Source organism: Geospiza fortis, unplaced genomic scaffold (assembly GCF_000277835.1).
Source record: "Geospiza fortis unplaced genomic scaffold, GeoFor_1.0 scaffold373, whole genome shotgun sequence".
Taxonomy (NCBI): domain Eukaryota; kingdom Metazoa; phylum Chordata; class Aves; order Passeriformes; family Thraupidae; genus Geospiza; species Geospiza fortis.
The window spans coordinates 399,204-417,621 of record NW_005054518.1 but is presented as its reverse complement, the minus strand read 5'-3'; the positions used below and the strand labels follow the sequence as shown (position 1 = coordinate 417,621).

General features: G+C 52.8%; 1 protein-coding gene across 1 annotated transcript in view; it reads left to right on the top strand.

Annotated features, from left to right (window-relative positions):
- The window catches only part of EFTUD2 (elongation factor Tu GTP binding domain containing 2), a 24,594-nt gene extending 11,175 nt beyond the window's left edge, over positions 1-13,419 (top strand). The window contains exons 11-27 of the mRNA XM_014310350.2: positions 416-479; positions 1,212-1,302; positions 2,176-2,311; positions 2,582-2,709; positions 3,691-3,884; positions 4,014-4,125; positions 5,358-5,498; positions 5,926-6,027; positions 6,582-6,664; positions 8,226-8,312; positions 8,570-8,696; positions 9,139-9,226; positions 9,542-9,660; positions 10,026-10,120; positions 11,294-11,447; positions 12,276-12,383; positions 12,880-13,419. Of these exons, the coding sequence (XP_014165825.1) occupies positions 416-479; positions 1,212-1,302; positions 2,176-2,311; positions 2,582-2,709; positions 3,691-3,884; positions 4,014-4,125; positions 5,358-5,498; positions 5,926-6,027; positions 6,582-6,664; positions 8,226-8,312; positions 8,570-8,696; positions 9,139-9,226; positions 9,542-9,660; positions 10,026-10,120; positions 11,294-11,447; positions 12,276-12,383; positions 12,880-12,975 (1,925 nt within the window). The 3' untranslated portion in view covers positions 12,976-13,419. The remainder of the gene's footprint in view (positions 1-415; positions 480-1,211; positions 1,303-2,175; positions 2,312-2,581; positions 2,710-3,690; positions 3,885-4,013; positions 4,126-5,357; positions 5,499-5,925; positions 6,028-6,581; positions 6,665-8,225; positions 8,313-8,569; positions 8,697-9,138; positions 9,227-9,541; positions 9,661-10,025; positions 10,121-11,293; positions 11,448-12,275; positions 12,384-12,879) is intronic.
- The last annotated feature ends 4,999 nt before the right edge of the window (positions 13,420-18,418 follow it).

Here is an 18,418-nt window from a genome sequence, read left to right as displayed (position 1 = left end):
GAAAATGCTGGTGCTGAGCCTGCAGGGTGAGGGGTGGAGGCCATCCCAGCACCTTGGCACTGCAGCAGCAGTCACAGCATTTCTGTTTGGAAGTGCAGCAGATGAGGCTGGGCTCCTGCAGCACTCTCATCTCTGACCCTGTGGGTAGCAGAGAGCTGGGCAGTCAGTCTGTGAGCTGCAGTCTCCCTGGGCTGCTGGGGACACCCCCACTGGACTCTCTCTGTTCATCTCTGCCTGCCCTCCCCAGGACAGTTCTTAATCTTTCACTCAGAATTGGGACGAGGCATTCACTCATCAGCATCAGTTCATTAAATTGAATCCTCGGGCTTGTTTTAAAAGCCAAAATATAAAGATTTCTAAGCTAAGAAAAAAGCAGTGACATCTGAGAGGCTTTTTCATTTGCTTTTTCCTTTAGGAGACATCAATTACCAGGAGTTTGCAAAGCGGCTTTGGGGCGACATCTACTTCAACCCAAAGACGTAAGAACCCTGTTTAAATGTTTTAATGTTGCTTTATTCCTGGGTTTTTCCCTCCTTTCCCTGTAAAATGTGGACCCAAGGTCACTCCTGATCCTATGATCCTGTGGTGGAGTGTGACAATGTTCACAGGGGTCCAAGGATGAGGGAAGAGATGAGGATCTGACTCCATGGTTCAGAAGGCTTGATTTATTATTTTATGATATATATTATATTAAAACTATACTAAAAGAATAGAAGAAAGGATTTCATCAGAAGGCTAGCTAAGAATAGAAAAGGAAAGAATGATAACAAAGGGTTGTGTCTCGGACAGAGAGTCCAAGCCAGCTGATTGTGATTGGCCATTAATTAGAAACAACCACATGAGACCAATCACAGATGCACCTGTTGCATTCCACAGCAGCAGATAACCATTGTTTACATTTTGTTCTTGAAGCTTCTCAGCTTCTCAGGAGAAAAAATTCCAAGGAAAGGATTTTTCATAAAATGTGTCTATGACAGTGGAGTAGTATCTGGGAAGGGTTGAGTCAGCCCTCCTGGCTTATGTGAATCCATGTGGATTCACATCTGAATCCCACAAGCAGGAGCAGAGAGGCTCCTCTGGCCTTCATTTGGAGTAAACCTGGCCCATGTGTCCCTGACAGCTTCCCAGGGGATGGCAGGGAGGAGCAGAGGCTGTGCAGGGGTGCTGGCAGGCTGCAGTGTTTGCTCCTCACCTCTCTGGTCTCCCAACAGGCGCAAGTTCACCAAGAAGGCCCCGACGAGCAGCTCCCAGCGCAGCTTTGTGGAGTTCATTCTGGAGCCCCTGTACAAGATCTTGGCTCAGGTCTGTCATGGGTCAATCTCCTCCCAGGCAGGAGCAGCTGGGGCTGGGCACTGGGCTGGGCTGAACTCCAGCTTCGTGGAGTTCATTCTGGAGCCCCTGTACAAGATCTTGGCTCAGGTCTGTCGTGGGTCATTCTCCCTCCCACAGCTCCAGGCAGGAGCAGCTGGGGCTGGGCACTGGGTCTGGTCCTGTCCTGTTCTGCAGTGGGATCTGCACAGAGGAGTGCACAGTAATCATTATTTCTTGCAAGTGCAGTGCTGTATTTGCAGTGTATAGAACAGTCCTTGCTCTTCCTTGTGTGCTCTGATAGCAGCCAAGTGGCAGTGCTTGGACTTGGAGCAAAGACTTGGAGCACGACTTGGATGAGGAGTTAAGGGGGCTCAGCCTGGAGAAAAGGAGGCTCAGGGGGAACCTTCTTGCTTTCTACAACTCCCTGACAGAATGGGGTAGCTGGGGGAGGTTGGGCTCTGCTCTGAGGGAGCAGGGACAGGAGGAGAGAAAATGGCTTCAGGTTGTGCAGGGAGAGGTTTAGATTGGAGATTAGGAAAAATTTCTTCCCCAAAGGGGTTGTCCAGTCCTGGCACAGCTGCCCAGGGCAGTGGTGGAGTCACCATGCCTGGATGGATTTAAAAGCCATGTAAATGTGGCACTTGGGGACTGACATGATTTAGTGGTGGCCTTGACAGTGCTGGGGAAATGGTCTTAGAGAGCTTTTCCAGCCTTAATGATTCCACAAGTCTATCATTTGGCCCATCTGGCTCTTGTGTGAGCCATAACCCAGTGCAGGTCCAGAGCCCTGTGGGTGGTGGCTGGTGTGTGATGCTGACTGGGACCCCCACAGTGAACCTGAGAGTGGGACTTGTGGTCTTGCAGGTGGTGGGGGATGTGGACACAACCCTGCCCAGGACTCTGGATGAACTTGGCATCCACCTGACCAAAGAGGAGTTGAAGCTGAACATCCGGCCCCTCCTGCGGCTCGTCTGCAAGAAGTTCTTTGGGGAGTTCACAGGTACAAGCTCTTTGTCTTCCCCTCCACAATCCTCCTTAGATCCCCAGTACCTCACACCAGGAGCTGAGGGTTATATTTTGGCCCAGGAGTGCTAACTTGCACAGATCCTGCTCAGTTTCCCAAATCTGTGGCACCAGTTGCTCACAGGACAGTCTGAGACACTGCTCACCTCTCCCTGCTGCTGTGGGTGCTGCAGTCAGCGTGGCTTTGCCTTGTGTTTGTGGAGTCCATTTCTTTCCTCCACACTGCTTAACCCTGTTCCTGTTTCAGGCTTTGTGGACATGTGTGTGCAGCACATTCCCTCCCCAAAAGTGGGGGCCAAGACAAAAATTGAGCACACCTACACCGGCGGCGTCGACTCCGACCTGGGCGAGGCCATGAGCGAGTGTGACCCTGACGTAAGGAAACTCTTGTGCTTGCTCTGAGGGTGCAGAACCAATTCCAGCAGGCTCTGCTCCCCCTGCCCTGCCAGGGCTGCTGCCTCCCTGCACAGATTTGACTTGCAGCACTCTGAAGCCTCTCATCCAACACTGGAACAAATCTCTTCACTCCAAGGAGCTTCAGCTGCCTGCCAGGGCAGCCCTGGAGAGAGGGAATTGTTTCACTGTGTTCAGAGAAGAACAGGACTAGGTCAGGACTCCAGAGCATGTGGGAGCTGCAGGGTAGTTTTGTGTCCTTTTGCAGTCTTTTTGTCCCTTTATTTTGAAGTTTAATTCTCTCTCCAAACTCTAAAAAACTGCATGGTGCTGATAAAAATAACCCTGTGTTAGTTAGTCAGCACCTTTCCTCTCCCAGCCCTGCACACCCTTCCTCCTCCAACAGCTTGCACTGAGCTGTCATTTGGAGTTGTCTGGAGCCACCAACGCTGGCAGCTGAGTGAGAAATTTGCCTGTGACTTTTGCTCTGATGTCTGCAGAGGAATTTATTTTAATGAGTTGTGATTATCCACATAAAACTCCACAGTGGTGACTGTCACCACATCACCAGTGTGGAGTGACCTTGTGGCACTGGGAGCTGTGATCCTGGGGAGCTCAGGTGCTCTGCCCTGAGCAGGTTTGCAGGCCAGCAGGTGTTATTTTTCCTCATGGCTTTGTCCCAGCTGCCATTTGCTGCTCTACAGGAGCTCCAGAACAGTCCACCATGGTCATTCCAGGGCTTTCCATACAGGGCAAGGAGATGTAGGGCTTCCAGTGGCAGGAACTGAAGGACTTAGCAATCTAAATTCCAGCCCATTCATCCCTTTTATCCACAAATCATAGAATATTCTGAGTTGGAAGAGATCCACAAGGAACATCAAAGTCCAGTCCTGACAGGTCTGTGTTTGTTTCTTTACTCTGTTTTGAAAGAAGTTCATTTCTGTCTCTCTTTGTCATGGGAAGGGTCCCTTGATGTGTCACACAACCAAAATGTACAGCACTGATGATGGTGTCCAGTTCCACGCCTTTGGCAGGGTGCTCAGTGGCACCATCCACGCTGGGCAGCCCGTGAAGGTCCTTGGGGAGAACTACACCCTGGAAGATGAGGAGGATTCCCAGATCTGCACCGTTGGACGCCTCTGGATCTCAGTTGCAAGGTACAGAAATGTGTTTACTGGGAGAGGAGTCACCTGGTGAGGGACTGGAGGGAGGGAGAGCTGCCAGAGGGAGGGAGGAGGAAGGTGCTGGAAGATCTGAGGCTGCAGTGGTGTTCTCCTGCCTTTCAGGTATCACATTGAGGTGAACAGAGTTCCTGCTGGCAACTGGGTGCTGATTGAGGGTGTGGACCAGCCCATAGTGAAGACAGCAACTGTGACAGAGCCTCGGGGCAATGAGGAGGTACCAGGCATGGCTGGCACTGCTCAGCCTTCCAGGGAGGCAGGGTGATGGGGGTACAGCCCAAAAGCTCCTCTAGTGGGGTTAAAGAATCCCTGTCTGGTGTGGTGCCAGGGCACAAGAGCCACTGAGTGTGCTGGTGTTCACAGGGGTCCCAGGACGAGGGAAGAGATGAGAATCTTGACTCCATGTTTCAGAAGGCTGATTTATTATTTTATGATATATATTATATTAAAACTATACTAAAAGAATAGAAGAAAGGATTTCATCAGAAGGCTTGAAAGGAATGATAATAAAATCTTGTGACTGACCACAGAGTCTGAGACAGCTGGACTGTGATTGGCCATTAATTAGAAACAACCACATGAGACCAATCACAGATGCACCTGTTGCATTCCACAGCAGCAGATAATTATTGCTTACATTTTGTTTCTGAAGCCTTCTTCAGAGTGTTTGTGAGAGGATCATTTCAATGATGCTAATTTTCAATACATTTTGGAGCACCAGAGAAATTCAGTAAGAATGCTAGCATTTTCTGCTAATGGTTAAGGATGGTGAGCAGTATGATCTCAGTAATTATAGAGCTCTATGCCATTACTAATCTCAGGCAAAATAACCACTGAACTTCCAAAGGATAAATTCACTGGGAAATTATATGAACAAAACTGATGCCAGTCAACACCATTTTACAGAAATTTGCTAAATAAAATAGAGAATTTTACTTAATCATCTGATAAAGTTACAAACTCTGGTCTGTGACAGTGTTCACAGGGGTTTTTGGATGAGGGAAGAGATGAGGATCTGACTCCGTGTTTCAGAAAGCTTGATTTATTATTTTATGATATATATTATATTAAAACTATACTAAAAGAATAGAAGAAAAGATTTCTTCAGAAAGCTAGCTAAGAATAGAATAAGAAAGAAAGAATGATAACAAAAGCTTCGTCTCAGACTCTCTGTCTGAATCAGCTGGGCTGTGATTGGTTATTAATTAGAAACAACTAACATAGACTAATCAAAGATCTACTTGTTGCAATCCACAGCAGCAGATAACCATTGTTTACATTTTGTTCTTGAAGCCTCTCAGCTTCTCAGGAGAAAAAATCCTAGCAAAAGGATTTTTCATAAAATATGTCTGTGACACACTGAGGGCAAGAGAAGAGCTTCACGTGCTGTGCATTACCCTGAGGACATGCAGGGATGCAGTTACAGCTCTTTGTCCTTTCTGGTTCCAGGCTCAGATCTTTCGTCCCTTGAAGTTCAACACCACATCTGTTATCAAAATAGCTGTGGAGCCAGTGAACCCCTCAGAGCTGCCCAAAATGTTGGATGGTCTCCGCAAAGTCAACAAGAGCTACCCCTCACTTACAACCAAGGTACTGCTGGGGGCACCTGGATCAGATGATTTCCAGAGATCCCTTCCAGCCTTAACTGTTCTGTGATTTCTCTGTGTGTGTGGCTGTTTCCAGCCAGTGCTGGGGGCAGCCTCTGGGCTGATCTTCAAAATAATCAAGTTTTTTACCGCAGGTTGTTATGTTTGTTGTGGCTCTTTTCATGCTGTTGCAATTGATCTCATAAATTATGTAGAAATAGCAGAAAAGTGTAAATCCAGCAGAAAAACACACACCCTGCTGTGCCAGGGAAGAGCCCAGCAGCACTTCCTCCCGGACAAGGCTCTGGGAGCTTTCCTTGGGGTGTTCTGACTCTAACAAAGTCTATTTAAGGCTGATTCTTCCTCAGGCTTGAGTGGGAAGGAGCTGTGAGCAGGGGGGCTGCCAGCTGAATCCCTCTTTTCTCTTCCAGGTGGAGGAATCTGGGGAACATGTGATCCTGGGAACAGGAGAGCTGTACCTGGACTGTGTGATGCACGACCTGAGGAAGATGTACTCTGAGATTGACATCAAGGTGAGGGAATCAGAGAGGGATTTTCCCACTGGAAACTCAAGACAGGGTTTTGGTCCTCTCTCTCAGAAGTATGAGAAAAAGAACCTGCCTGAACATACAGCATGGATTTTGTTCCTGTAAAAGTAATAAAAAGGGGGTAAAAGGGCCTCTTCCAGCCTGACTGTCACACACACTCAGTGGGACTGAGACTGGCACACTGGCTTGGAGAAAAGTTTTCCATATTCCAGACTTCCCTGGTCTTAGAGCATTGCCTGGTTAGCAATTTATTTATTCCAGACTTCCCTGTGCTTAGAGCATTGCCAGCTCAATCTGTTTATTTGATGCTAGCCATTGCCTGGCTAGCATCAAATAAATAAATTGAGCAGGATTTTTCATACCTGGAATTGGATTTAAATTTTCCTGTCTCATTTGAAAGCCTCAGTGCTTCATACACGACCCTGATTAAAACACTGTCAGTTGAACTGGTTTTTCCTTATAGGTGTTCAGAGGTTTCAAGCAGTCTTTTTACAAACAAAAAAAGTGCTGGAAACCTTACAAACCTTTTGTTCTTTTAGGTGGCTGATCCAGTGGTGACATTCTGTGAGACAGTGGTGGAAACATCCTCCCTGAAGTGCTTTGCTGAGACACCCAACAAGAAGTAAGGGCTGTGGGTGAGCTGGGATGGGAGGGGGCAGAGGGAGGGTCCATCCCTTCATGGGGGGCTGTTCCCACTGGCTGTTGTCCCCCAAGTGACACATTCCTGAGTGAGCAGTGTCCCACTGAGCTCCTCAGGGACACACCAGAGTCCCAGGGATGTTCTGTGCTGTGTAGGAGCTCTGAGAATGGAGGGAACAAAGCCAAATCCACATCCTCCTTTTTCCCTAAGTGTCACACCTTCTCAGCAGTTCTGAGATCCTGGAGCAGGTGCCAAAGTGCTGCTTTCAGTAATTCCCCCAAGAGTTTCATGAGCAAGAGCTGTGTGTTCTCTTATCCATGTGTAATCTTGGATTTGTTCTCCTGGTGATGCCCTGGAGCCTTGCAGCTGCTCTCATCTCCCTCCTCCAGCCCCTCACAGTGCATGAGATTGGAAGAGGGAGCCCTGGGAGGGAACTTGGGGGAGATCTGAGTGCACAGGATGTTCATACCTGAATTTTCAGAGAAATCATGATCTGCTGAAGTGGACTCTTCTGTGTTCCCCTGTGGTTTCTGGTTCTTCTTGCCTTCCTTTATTCTGAGACAATTTCACCATGTTTGGCAGCCTTATTTCGGGGAACAGGGAGGTTCCAATCTTCACAGAATCACAGGATGGTTTGGCTTGGAAGCAACCTTAGAAACCATCCAGTTCCAAGCCCTCCTGTGGACAGGGACAGCTTCCACCAGACCAGGTTGTTCCCAATCTTAGGTCAGGCTTTGACCTTCTGGGCAGCTGTGCTGGGGGCAGGTTTCAGGCATTGGGAGGTTCTCTGAGGTAGCATTTGGTGTGTCAGATGCAGCTCCCAGAGGCACTTCCCCAGCCCATGGGCTCCCTCCTGCAGCCCTGGATGTGGGACAGGAGGGCTGGAGCCACTCTGTCCCTCAGCTGTCCCCTGCTGGGGCTGGGCAGCCTTTGGGGAGCACTTGGGCTGTGTTCACAGGGACACAGAGGGTGCAGGTGGCTTCATCAACCCAGCTGCATCCAAGCTGGGTGCAGTCAGAGAATCACAGAATTGTGGAGTTATTGAGATTGGAAAAGACCCTAAATGAGGTCCAGCTGTCAACCCAGCATCACCATCATGTTCACCACTAAACCATATCTACAAGTGCCACATCCATGTGTTTTTTGCAGTTCCAGGGATGATGACCCCATCACTGCCGTGAGCAGCTGTGCCAGGCCTTTACAACCTTTTCTGTGTAGAAATTTTCCCTACTATCTCCCCTAAACCTCCTCTGGCTCAGCTTGAGGCTTCTTCCTCTCACCCTGTCCTTTGTTCCCTGGAAGCAGAGTCTGACCCCCACCCCTGGCTGCCCCCTCCTGTCACAGGGAGTTGTGGGGAGCCAGAAGGTGCCCCCTGAGCCTCCTTTTCTCCATCCAGGCTGATTCCCCCAGCTCCTCAGCTGCTCCTGGTGCTCTGTTCTCTTCTCTGGACACATCCCGGCCCCTCCAGGGCTGCCAGTCCCTGCAGTCTTCCCAGTTATCCCCATTTCCATCACTGTGGCTGATGGTGACTGTCTCTCCTCAGGAACAAGATCACAATGATTGCTGAGCCCCTGGAGAAGGGACTGGCAGAGGACATTGAGAATGAAGTGGTGCAGATAACATGGAACAGGTATGAGCGATGTGGGAGGGCAGGAATGCAGCTGGAAGTAAATAACTGGGGAAATTGGGAATGCTGGAACCTGCAGGGTGCACAGGATCAGGCAGCAGCCTCTAGGCAGGGATCCTGCTTTGGTTTTCCTGCCAGCCAGTCTGTGAGCATCTCTGGCTGAGACTGTTTTGTGCCTGAAGGGAACAGGGTTGTAAATACATGATGAGTTCAGGTCAGATTCTTGTTTTCCTAGAGCTTCTTCCCTTTCTCTCTATCAGAAAGAAGCTGGGTGAATTCTTCCAGACCAAGTACGACTGGGATTTGCTGGCTGCCCGTTCCATCTGGGCCTTTGGGCCTGATGCCACTGGCCCAAACATCCTGGTGGATGACACACTGCCCTCAGAGGTGAGGAGTGGGGGCCATTCTTCAGTGAGACCTTTGTCCTGTGGTGCCAGGAGGTGCTCACTGCTCCCAGAACTCTCAGCAAGGCCCTGGTGCTTTTGGGCTGCTCATTGCTTGCCACAGCTCAGATCTGCTGCACTTTCCCCACAGTGATCCTACCAGGTCACTTGTTATTTTTCAGGTGTTGCTGTTTGAGCTAAAAGGCAAAAAAAAACCTTTTTTTTTTTTTTTTGCCTTGCCTTTCAGAATCCCCAAAATTTGGGCTCTTAATTCCTAGTGCTCCAGAAATTACATAGTGCTGATGCTCTTGGGCGGTGAGAGGGAGGGGTGGACATGGGGGCACAGGGGAACACTGCTGGTGGTTTGGAAACTGACTGTGTTACTGGCTGGGATGAGGTGTGGTCTCTGAAGCTGTCTGTCTGTCTGTCTGTCTGTCTGTCTCTAGGTGGATAAGTCTCTGCTGGGTTCAGTGAAGGACAGCATCGTGCAGGGCTTCCAGTGGGGGACCAGGGAAGGGCCCCTCTGTGATGAATGTAAGTGGGACCTGTGTGGAAATTGAGACAATGAGAGATTGGTTAAATTCTTCCATCTCTAAGCATTCAGGTGTTCCAGGCTGAGCAGGCTTTGGTGGAAGGTGTCCCTGCCCATGGCAAGGAGCTGGGCTGGATCAGCTTTAAGGCTCCTTCCAACCCGAATCTCTCCATGACTCTGTGATATGCAGGGTTATGATGTGGTGATGCTGGAATTAAATTTAGGAGAATTGCTGGGTGTTTGGGCATCTGGGGATGTGGTTGGTGCTGGCAGAGGATGTCCCCTGAGGTCACTGGCTGTCATTTCTCCCTCTGCAGTGATCCGCAACGTGAAGTTCAAGATCCTGGACGCAGTGATTGCTCAGGAGCCCTTGCACAGGGGTGGAGGGCAGATCATCCCCACGGCCCGCAGGGTGGTGTACTCTGCCTTCCTCATGGTGAGGGCCTGCCTGAGCTGGGCTGATCCCCACAGCCCTGCCTGGGGCTCTGGGTGCACTCTGACTCATTCACCCATCAATGTCTGCAGAGCCCTTGTGGGCTGGCACACGAGTCCTGCAGGCCTGGTGTGCATCTGCTCGCTCTCCCCTTCCTGCTCCTGCTGGGCTTGCTGGGAAGGGTGGGCATGGGAGAGAGGGAGGCATGTGACTCATGCCCAGAGGGAGAAAAGGTCCTTGCAGTGTTTGTGCTCTTGGTTTGGGCAGCCATGGGGCAGCGGGAACCCTGTAACCTCTTCAGGCACTGGGTTTGACTGTGCTGTTGAGCTGTGAGAGACTCAGTGGCTCGTGTGCTTGTCCCCTCACAGGCCACCCCTCGTCTGATGGAGCCCTACTACTTTGTGGAGGTGCAGGCCCCTGCTGACTGTGTGTCTGCTGTGTACACGGTGCTGGCCCGGCGCAGGTGAGCTGCTCCTGCTGCCAGCACTGGGGGCTTGCAGAGCAGCAGAGCTGGGATCTGGGCTGTTGGAGAATTCCTGCCACTGGTGCAGAGGGTGAAGTCTGCAGAGCGTGAAGCTGTTGGGATCTGGGCTGTTGGAGAATTCCTGCCACTGGTGCAGAGGGTGAAATCTCTGTGAAGTGACAGTTGGAAGCTTCCTGACTGATCCTGGCCCTGAGCAGTGTGGGGAGGGATGTTGAGGATCACACGCAGCCTTTGGGTTGTGCCTGGTTCTTGCTGAGTGTCAGAGAGCAGAATGTGCACAGCACTGTGCTCAGCCCTGGGGCCCCAGTTCAGGAAGCATTGGACCTCCTTCAGTGGCTCCAAACAAGATGCTCAGGGGGCTGGAGCAACTAAAAACAGGTTGGGAGATCTGGGGTGGTTCAACCTGGAGAAGAAAAGGCTGCAGGGAAACCTTAGAGCCCCTTTTAATGCCCAAAGGGGCTCCAAGAGAGCTGGAAAAGGGCCTGGAGTGCCAGGGTGTCAGCACAGTGAGTCCCCAGCTGGGTAATGATTGACACAGACTGTGTATTACAGAAGGGTGATAATTTTTTTTATTAAGAAACTAATTGCTTTTTTATACCCTAGTTCACTACAGGTGAACCTGGGTATAAAAATGCAATGGGTTTCTTATAGCCAGGTTTAGAAATATTAATTGGTCCTTTACTTAAAACACCATCACCATTGGCTAATTAAGAAACCCCCCCTTTGGTTAACAAATCTCCATAACACATTCCACATGTTCACAATACCAGGTGCAGCAAGTTAAGAATTGTTTCTGATTCTTTTCTCTGATCTTCTCAAGCTTTTCCCAGAATGATGCCTGGGGAACTTGTCTGTTTTTCTCTGCTGCCACACCAGGACAAGGAGGAATGGCTTCCCAGTGCCAAAGAACAGAGTTAGATGGGATACTGGGAAGAAGTTCTTGGCTGGGAGGCTGGGCAGGCCCTGGCACAGGTTGCTCAGAGCAGCTGTGGCTGCCCCTGGATCCCTGGAACTGTCCAAGGCCGGGTTGGATTCCACCTGGGATAGTGGAAGGAGTCCCTGCCTGTGATAGAGGGGTGGAACTGTGTGGGGTTTGAGGTCCCTTCCATGACTGTGACACATAGGAATGCTGATCCTTTGACACATTTGCAGAGGCCACGTGACCCAGGATGCTCCAATCCCAGGCTCTCCCCTCTACACCATCAAAGCCTTCATCCCAGCCATTGATTCCTTTGGCTTTGAGACAGACTTGAGGACCCACACGCAGGGACAAGCCTTCTCTCTCTCTGTCTTCCACCACTGGCAGGTGAGTCCATGCCCTGGGGAGGTGGGGAAGAAGGACATGTAGGATCAGGCACCAACAGAGCAGGAAAGCTCTGGAGAGCATCCTGGGAGGATCTTGGGGAGGCTTTGTGCACCAGCTGTTCCATGTCTGCCAGGGCTTTGTTCCAAGTCCCATCACTCCCAGTCCTCGTGAGGGAGCCCTGGAAGCTGCTGCTGGCTGAGTGTCAGGGTCCTGCAGTGCCTGGGGAGAGGACATCCCCCTTGGGAGGAGGGAACCTGTTTGGGTCCGCTTCATGCAGCAGAAGTCTTGGACTGAGGCTCAGACTCACTGATCTGCCATAGGAAGTTTGATTTGTGCCACACTTTGTGCCTCTCAGAGATGGTGTTTTAAACCTGTAGGAAACAAAGTTGGGACAAAATACTGTTCTCTGGCCACTTCTGTGTCTGGGGCAGATCAGGTCCTGTGAGGTGCACATTGCTTTGGGGTGCAGCTCCATGAGAGCAGCAGCTGCAGGCTGAGCCCTGGCCTAAAGGTTGGTGTGTCAAAGCCCAAGGCTCAGCTCTGAAACAATAAGCATGCCTGCTTTGTGGAGGGGGTTGTGCTGACCAGGACTTGCATGGATTGTTCTGTTAGATGTTATGGGGTCTTGCAGTGCTCCCTGGGGAAGGGACATGTCCTTGGCTTGAGTTCTCAGCACTGTATTATTGACTTCTCACAGTCATGATCACCAGCAGTGACATGGGTTTGTGTGCCAGCTGGGGTGTTGGGGTGTCTGTGGGACCCAGGGATGTGTCTCCAGGAGTTGAAGCAGCCCCAGCATCACTCTCACACCCTGGCCCTGTGTTTCAGATCGTGCCTGGGGACCCCTTGGACAAGAGCATCGTCATCCGGCCGCTGGAGCCGCAGCCAGCCCCACACCTGGCCAGGGAGTTCATGATCAAGACCAGGCGTAGGAAGGTGTGTCTGGGACAAACCCCTGTGCTGTGCTGTTGCTGTGTGGTCCCTTGGCTGTGCCACATCCCCTCTGTGTTCCCTTGGTGTCCCAGAACCTCCCCTGTGCTGCCCATCAGAGCCTGCCAGTCCCACCAGTGACTCCAGTCCAAAACAGGATCCTGTGGCCTCTGCTGAGCCCTGCTCCCTCCCCAGCCCCTCTGAGCCTTCCCTGCTGTAGCCTCCTTGTCCAGCAGAAGCAGCAGAACTGGTTTCTGTGCTGGTTTAGCTGGACTGAGGGGCTGCAGAGGGAATCAGGCTCTCATGTGGGAAGCAGTGAGCTGGCAGATGTGCTCAGCAGCAGAAACCACATTTGCAGGTTCCTGAGGAGTGTTAGATGCCTTCAAGCTGCATAGAAAGACCTCATGCCTTTTTTGGAGCCTGAAAATTTATCTTACTGTGGGACACAAGATGTCTTCAATGGGCTGTGTGGGGAATAACCCTGGCTTTGTGTTACCTGCAGGGCCTCAGTGAGGACGTGAGCATCAGCAAGTTCTTTGATGACCCCATGTTGCTGGAACTGGCCAAGCAGGACGTCGTTCTCAACTACCCCATGTAACCCTGCTGCCCTGGCATGGGGGCTGACCCGAGCCCTGGCTGGCACCTGCTGGTCCCTCCCCATCCCTGCTTGCCCAGCCCTGGCTCCTGGAGGCTCAGGGCAGGCAGGGAGCTGCTCCTCATGGCTGTAGGAGTCTCCATGGACCAATTGTGAGCAGCCCAGAGCCAGAGCCCTGATCCATTTTGTATTGTTGGCCTCCAGCTGCTGTTGCCTCCAGAGAGGTTTTTTCCTTTTGGATGGGCTCCTCCAGCTCACAGAGCTGAGCAGTGTCAGTGTGGATTCCTGAGGACTGGGCCTCAACTGTGTCAAGCATTTCAGGCAGCTGAGATAAAGGGGGGATTCTGGGGGGGCAGTGCTTTACCAGCCTCCCCAGGAGGAGAAATGTGGCTTTGACCTTTCTGTACCCCTTTTTTTGAACCCTTTTAAACGTTTAGTACAAACTTCCAGGCTGGACTTGGTCTGATTGTGCCCTGACATGGCAGTGCTGGGGGAGGCTCTGCTTTCCCAGTGCTTCCAGTACACACAGTCAGGATTTCTCCCACCCTCAGCCCCAGTTCCCCCTGCCCTCAGCGCTGTACCCAAGGACTCCCTGTCTCCCAGCCATCCCACTCCTGCCTTTGGCAGAGAATGGACCAGCCATCCCAGGCTTATTTTTTTCCATTCTCCCTCAATCTTGCTGAGTTTTCAGGGATTTCATCAGCTGCTCATCCTCTGAGAGGTTTTTGGTGCTCCCTCTCCACTCCCCTGCTCTGTCTTTCTCTCTGAACTCTGCCCCAGTTCTGTCCCAAGTGTTTGCTGTGAAACCAGGGCTGATTTACAGGGATGAATGTCTGCTGGGGACATTCCTGCCCTCCCTGTCCCCTGGCTGCCCCCAGCCTGGGCTGCCCTGGCCAAGTTTGGCCCTGACAGCCTCGTTCATCCCAGCAACACCCCTGGGAACCTGTCCCAGAGCATCCCTGTGCTCAGAGGGGCTTGACATGGCCCTGGGGCAGCAGCGCAGGGGCAGCAGAGGGTAAAGCTGAGGACAACCTCCTCCCTCCTCCCAAAATCTTCCAGCTGCTGGTGGAAACTGGGAGGCCCTGGGCTGACATAAGCACGGGATAGGAAACATCCATGGGACAGCACATCCAGCCATGCCAGCAGGTGCTGGCTCTGTGTGGAAACTGGATGTTGTGGGGGATAATTCAGGCCAGAGGAGCATCAAAAGGAGGGAGGAGAAGGATTTCCTGTCAGCCCGACCTCGGCATCACCCCCAGGCCGTGCTGCTGCCCCACCTGATGGCCAGCAGGAGGGCTCTGGCCTTATCAGCAGGCTCAGCTTTTCCAGGGATGCAATCCTGCTTCTCCAGCCCTATCAGCAGGCTCAGCTTTTCCAGGGATGCAATCCTGCTTCTCCAGGCTCAGCCTTTCCTGCTGGCGGTGCCAGGAGGGTCCCCCTCACCTCCCACATCTGCCCTGGCACTGTGGCTTTACTGATGGTGTGTTCCCCTCTGTCCTGGGGGAAAGTGAGGGTAAATCCTGCCTTGGTGCAAGCAGAATTCAACCCTGGCACCCCCATGGCTGTGACCATGTTCACAGGGGTCCCAGGACGAAGGAAGAGATGAGGATCTGACTCCATGTCTCAGAAGGCTTGATTTATTATTTTATGAACTATATTACATTAAAACTATACTAAAAGAATAGAAGAAAGGATTTCATCAGAAAGCTAGCAAGGAATAGAAAAAGAAAGAAAGATAACAAAAGCTTGTGTCTCCAACAGAGAGTCCGAGCCAGCTGACTGTGATTGGCCACTAAGTAGAAACAACCACATGAGACCAATCACAGATGCACCTGTTGCATTCCACAGCAGCAGATAATCATTGTTTGCATTTTGTTCCTGAGGCCTCTCAGCTTCTCAGGAGAAAAAATCCCAAGGAAAGGATTTTTCATAAAAGATGTCTGTGACACATGGCCACGCTGGGTGCTTGTGACCTCCCAGTACAGCCCAGCACCAAACTGGGCCCGCAGAGACCAGGCCAGGCATCTCCTGGAGCAAACCCTGGGATGCTGCAGTGGGATCAGCGTCTGGGGCTTGGTGGTGCTGCCCTGCCCATCCTGAGGCTTGGGGGTGGCTCTGCCTCCGGAGCTCTGGTCCGAGGTGTAGGAGCATCGGGGGTAGCATGGTCGGGATGGATGGAGACGAGAGATCTCTGCAGCCAGGTCAGGAACTTGGGGTTTATTGCAAAGGGCCTGGGTGCAGGGCCCTGCTGGGAGCTGCCAGCCACAGCTCAGAGCAGTAAAGAGAGAAGAGAGGGGTAGAGAGGATGAGAGGGTGAGAGAGTAAAAGGGGTAAGTGAGCGACGTTCCCGCTCCAATACAATAAATCTTCTTCTGTGTTGAATATTGTAATTCTCACTAACCAATCTGGTACAAGATACAAATCCTGTAGCATTTCCATACAGCCTATAAGAATCATTATATTACCATCCTGTGTTACATTTTAAACCCTAAAAACTCCTCTTTGGGCCCCTTCTGCCAAGCTGTAGGGTCTGCTCTGACCCTTGGGCCTGTCTGCAAGCAGAGGGTGTTGTTCCATCAAAAGGGGATCACCTTCAGCTGGCCACACCATTGTTTTCCAGTTGTTCAGTAACTGAGGGATCTCAAAGCTTGCTTTCATTTCAATCTCACTTATAGTTTCTATATTCTCAAAATCTTTTGCCAGACAATCATATTGATAAGGCTTTCCTGTTTCATCTTCTCCAACACCAGGGTTCAGTGCTGCTCTGGGTGGGTTCATAGGAAGAAGACATCCATCATCCCAGCCTCGGGCTCTCCAGGGCTGGATAAGGGCCCGGACAGAGCCCTGGGGACACCCGTGGGTTGGCATCGGTGCCAGTGGCGCCTGCCCTGGGAGAGCAGAGCCCCGAGGCTGCGGTGCCCGGTGGATCCCGCGAGTGCGGGCACCGCCCCGGCCGCAGCCCGGGAGAGGGCGGCGGGACGCGGCCGTGGGACAGAACCGATTCTCACGCAGGCTTTTCCCAGCAGCTGGAAAACGCTGACCCGCCAGCCCCGAACCTGGCCCCGCGCACGGGAGCTGGGGATTTTCCGCGGAAACTGCTCTGCCCTGACCCCAGCTCCTGGCGTGCGGCTGGAATTTCCCCACACAAAGGATCTGTGCGAGTGCAGGATGCCCCAAGGGATGGGCCTGGGGTGTGCCTGCCCTGGCGTGGTGCAGGTAAACTGAGGCACGTGGAATCACACCCTGGGAAACCGGGGGCTCCATCTGTGACACGAGTTGGGCTCAGCTTTGGGACGTGCCCAGGGGATGTGCCCCCACCCCCAGCAGGGCTATCAGCACTGAGTGGCCCTGTGCTGACCCCCCCAAGTTGTTCCATTTGTCCCCATCCCCAGGGATTTGGGAGGTCCCACAGGATCTGGCACCTTGAGCAGCCTCGTGGGATGAGCCCCCACCCTGTGCCGTGTCCCTGTCTCCATCCTGCTCCTGGGGGAGCAGGGGGACCCTGGCTGCACTCCTGCTTCTACTGTCCTCGTGCCTGTCTTGTCCCCAGTGCCTCCGCCCTGGTCCTGGTGTCCCTGTCCACAGCCCCATTCCCACTGTCCACTGCTCCCTGCGTCCTTGTCCTGCTCCTGATTCCCACTCTGCTTTGGTGTCCCTGTCTCCATCCTACCCCAGTCCCTGTCCTGCTTCTCAATGTTCCTGTCCCCACCCTGCTCCTGCTCTCTCCATTCCCATCTTGCTCCCATTGTTCCCACCACCCATTCTGCTCCCAGTGCCTCCATAATTTTCCTACTCCCCATGTCCCAGTCCCCCATCCCAGTGTCCTTGTCCCTTTCTTGATCCCATTGCCCCCATCCTGCCCCCGTTGTCCATCCTGTTTACACTGTCCCCATCATTGTCCTGCTCCCTGTGTCCTTGACCTCATCCTGCTTGCAGTGCCTGTGTCCCTGTCCTGCTTCTGATTTCCCAATCCCACCCTTCTGTCCCTTCACTGCTCCCAATGTCCTTGGTTTCCTCTGTGCTCCTGATGTCCCCATCCCCATCATGCTCCTGGTATGCCTGTCTTGATGCCCATGTCCCTGTTCCCATCCTGCTCCCAGTGTCCTTATCCCTGTCTCAGACCTCCACTCTGCTCTTGGTGTCCCTTGTCCCCATCCTGTGCTCCATGTCCCCATCCCCATCCTGCTCCTGGTGTCCCCATCCTGCTGCCCATGTCCCTGTTCCCATCCTGCTCCCAGTGTCCTTATCCCTGTCTCAGACCTCCACTCTGCTCTTGGTGTCCCTTGTCCCCATCTTGTCCCTCTCCTGTGCTCCATGTCCCTGTCCCCACCCTGTTCCTGATGCCCTCATTCCCATTCTGCTCCAGATGCCTCCATCCCCACACCTGACCCAGTGTCCCCACCCTGCTCCTGCTGTCCCTGTCCCCAGCCCTGCTCCTGCTGTCCCCATTCTAGTCCTGCTCTCCATGTCTCTGTCCCAGTCCTGCTTCCCGTGTCCCCATTCCCCTTCTGCTCCTGATGCCCCAGTCTCTGTCCTCATCCTGCTGCTCTCCCCATCCCCATCTTGCTCCCAGTGTCCCCGTCACCCATTTTGCTGCCACTCCTATGTCCCCATCCCCATCCCAGCATCGTTGTCCCCTTCTTGCTTCCACTGCCTCCATCCTGCTCCTGTCCCCATCACTGTCCTGCTCCCTGTGTCCTTGTCCCTGTCCTGCTCCCGATGTCCCCATCCGGCCCTGTTTTGGTCTCCACATCCCCACCCTGCCTCTGTCTCTGTCCAGCTCCCTGTGTCCCTGTCCTCATCCTATTCTTGCTATCCCCATCCCCGTCTTGCTCTCAGTGTCCCCATTTCACTCTGCTCCTGTCGCTATTCTGCTCCCAATGTCCCTGTCCCCACCCTGCATATGGTGTCCTTGTCCACAGCCCTGCTCCAGTGTTCTCCCTATTCCTGTCCTGCTCCCCGTGTTCTGTCCTGCTCTGTGTCCCTGTCCCTGTTCCCTGCCGTGTACCCCTGGTGACCCTGTCCCTGTGTCCTTCTCCCTATCCCCCTGCTGTGTCCCCATCCTGACCCCACTTTGTGTCTTTGTCCCTGTGTCCCCATCCTGACCCCAATCCTGTGTCCTTGTCCCCTGTCCCAGCTCTGTCCCGTGTTCCTGTCCCGTGTCCCTGTCCCTATCCCAGCCCTATCCCTATCCCAGCCCTATCCCTGTCCCCCGCGTGTCCCTATCCCTATCCCTGTCCCTGTCCCTATCCCAGCCCTATCCCTATCCCTGTCCCCTGTGTGTCCCTGTCCCTGTCCCCCATGTGTCCCTGTCCCTATCCCTGTCCCTGTCCCCCGTGGGTCCCTGTCCCTATCCCTATCCCTATCCCTGTCCCTGTCCCTCTCCTTGTCCCTATCCCTGTCCCCCGTGTGTCCCTATCCCTGTCCCTATCCCAGCCCTATCCCT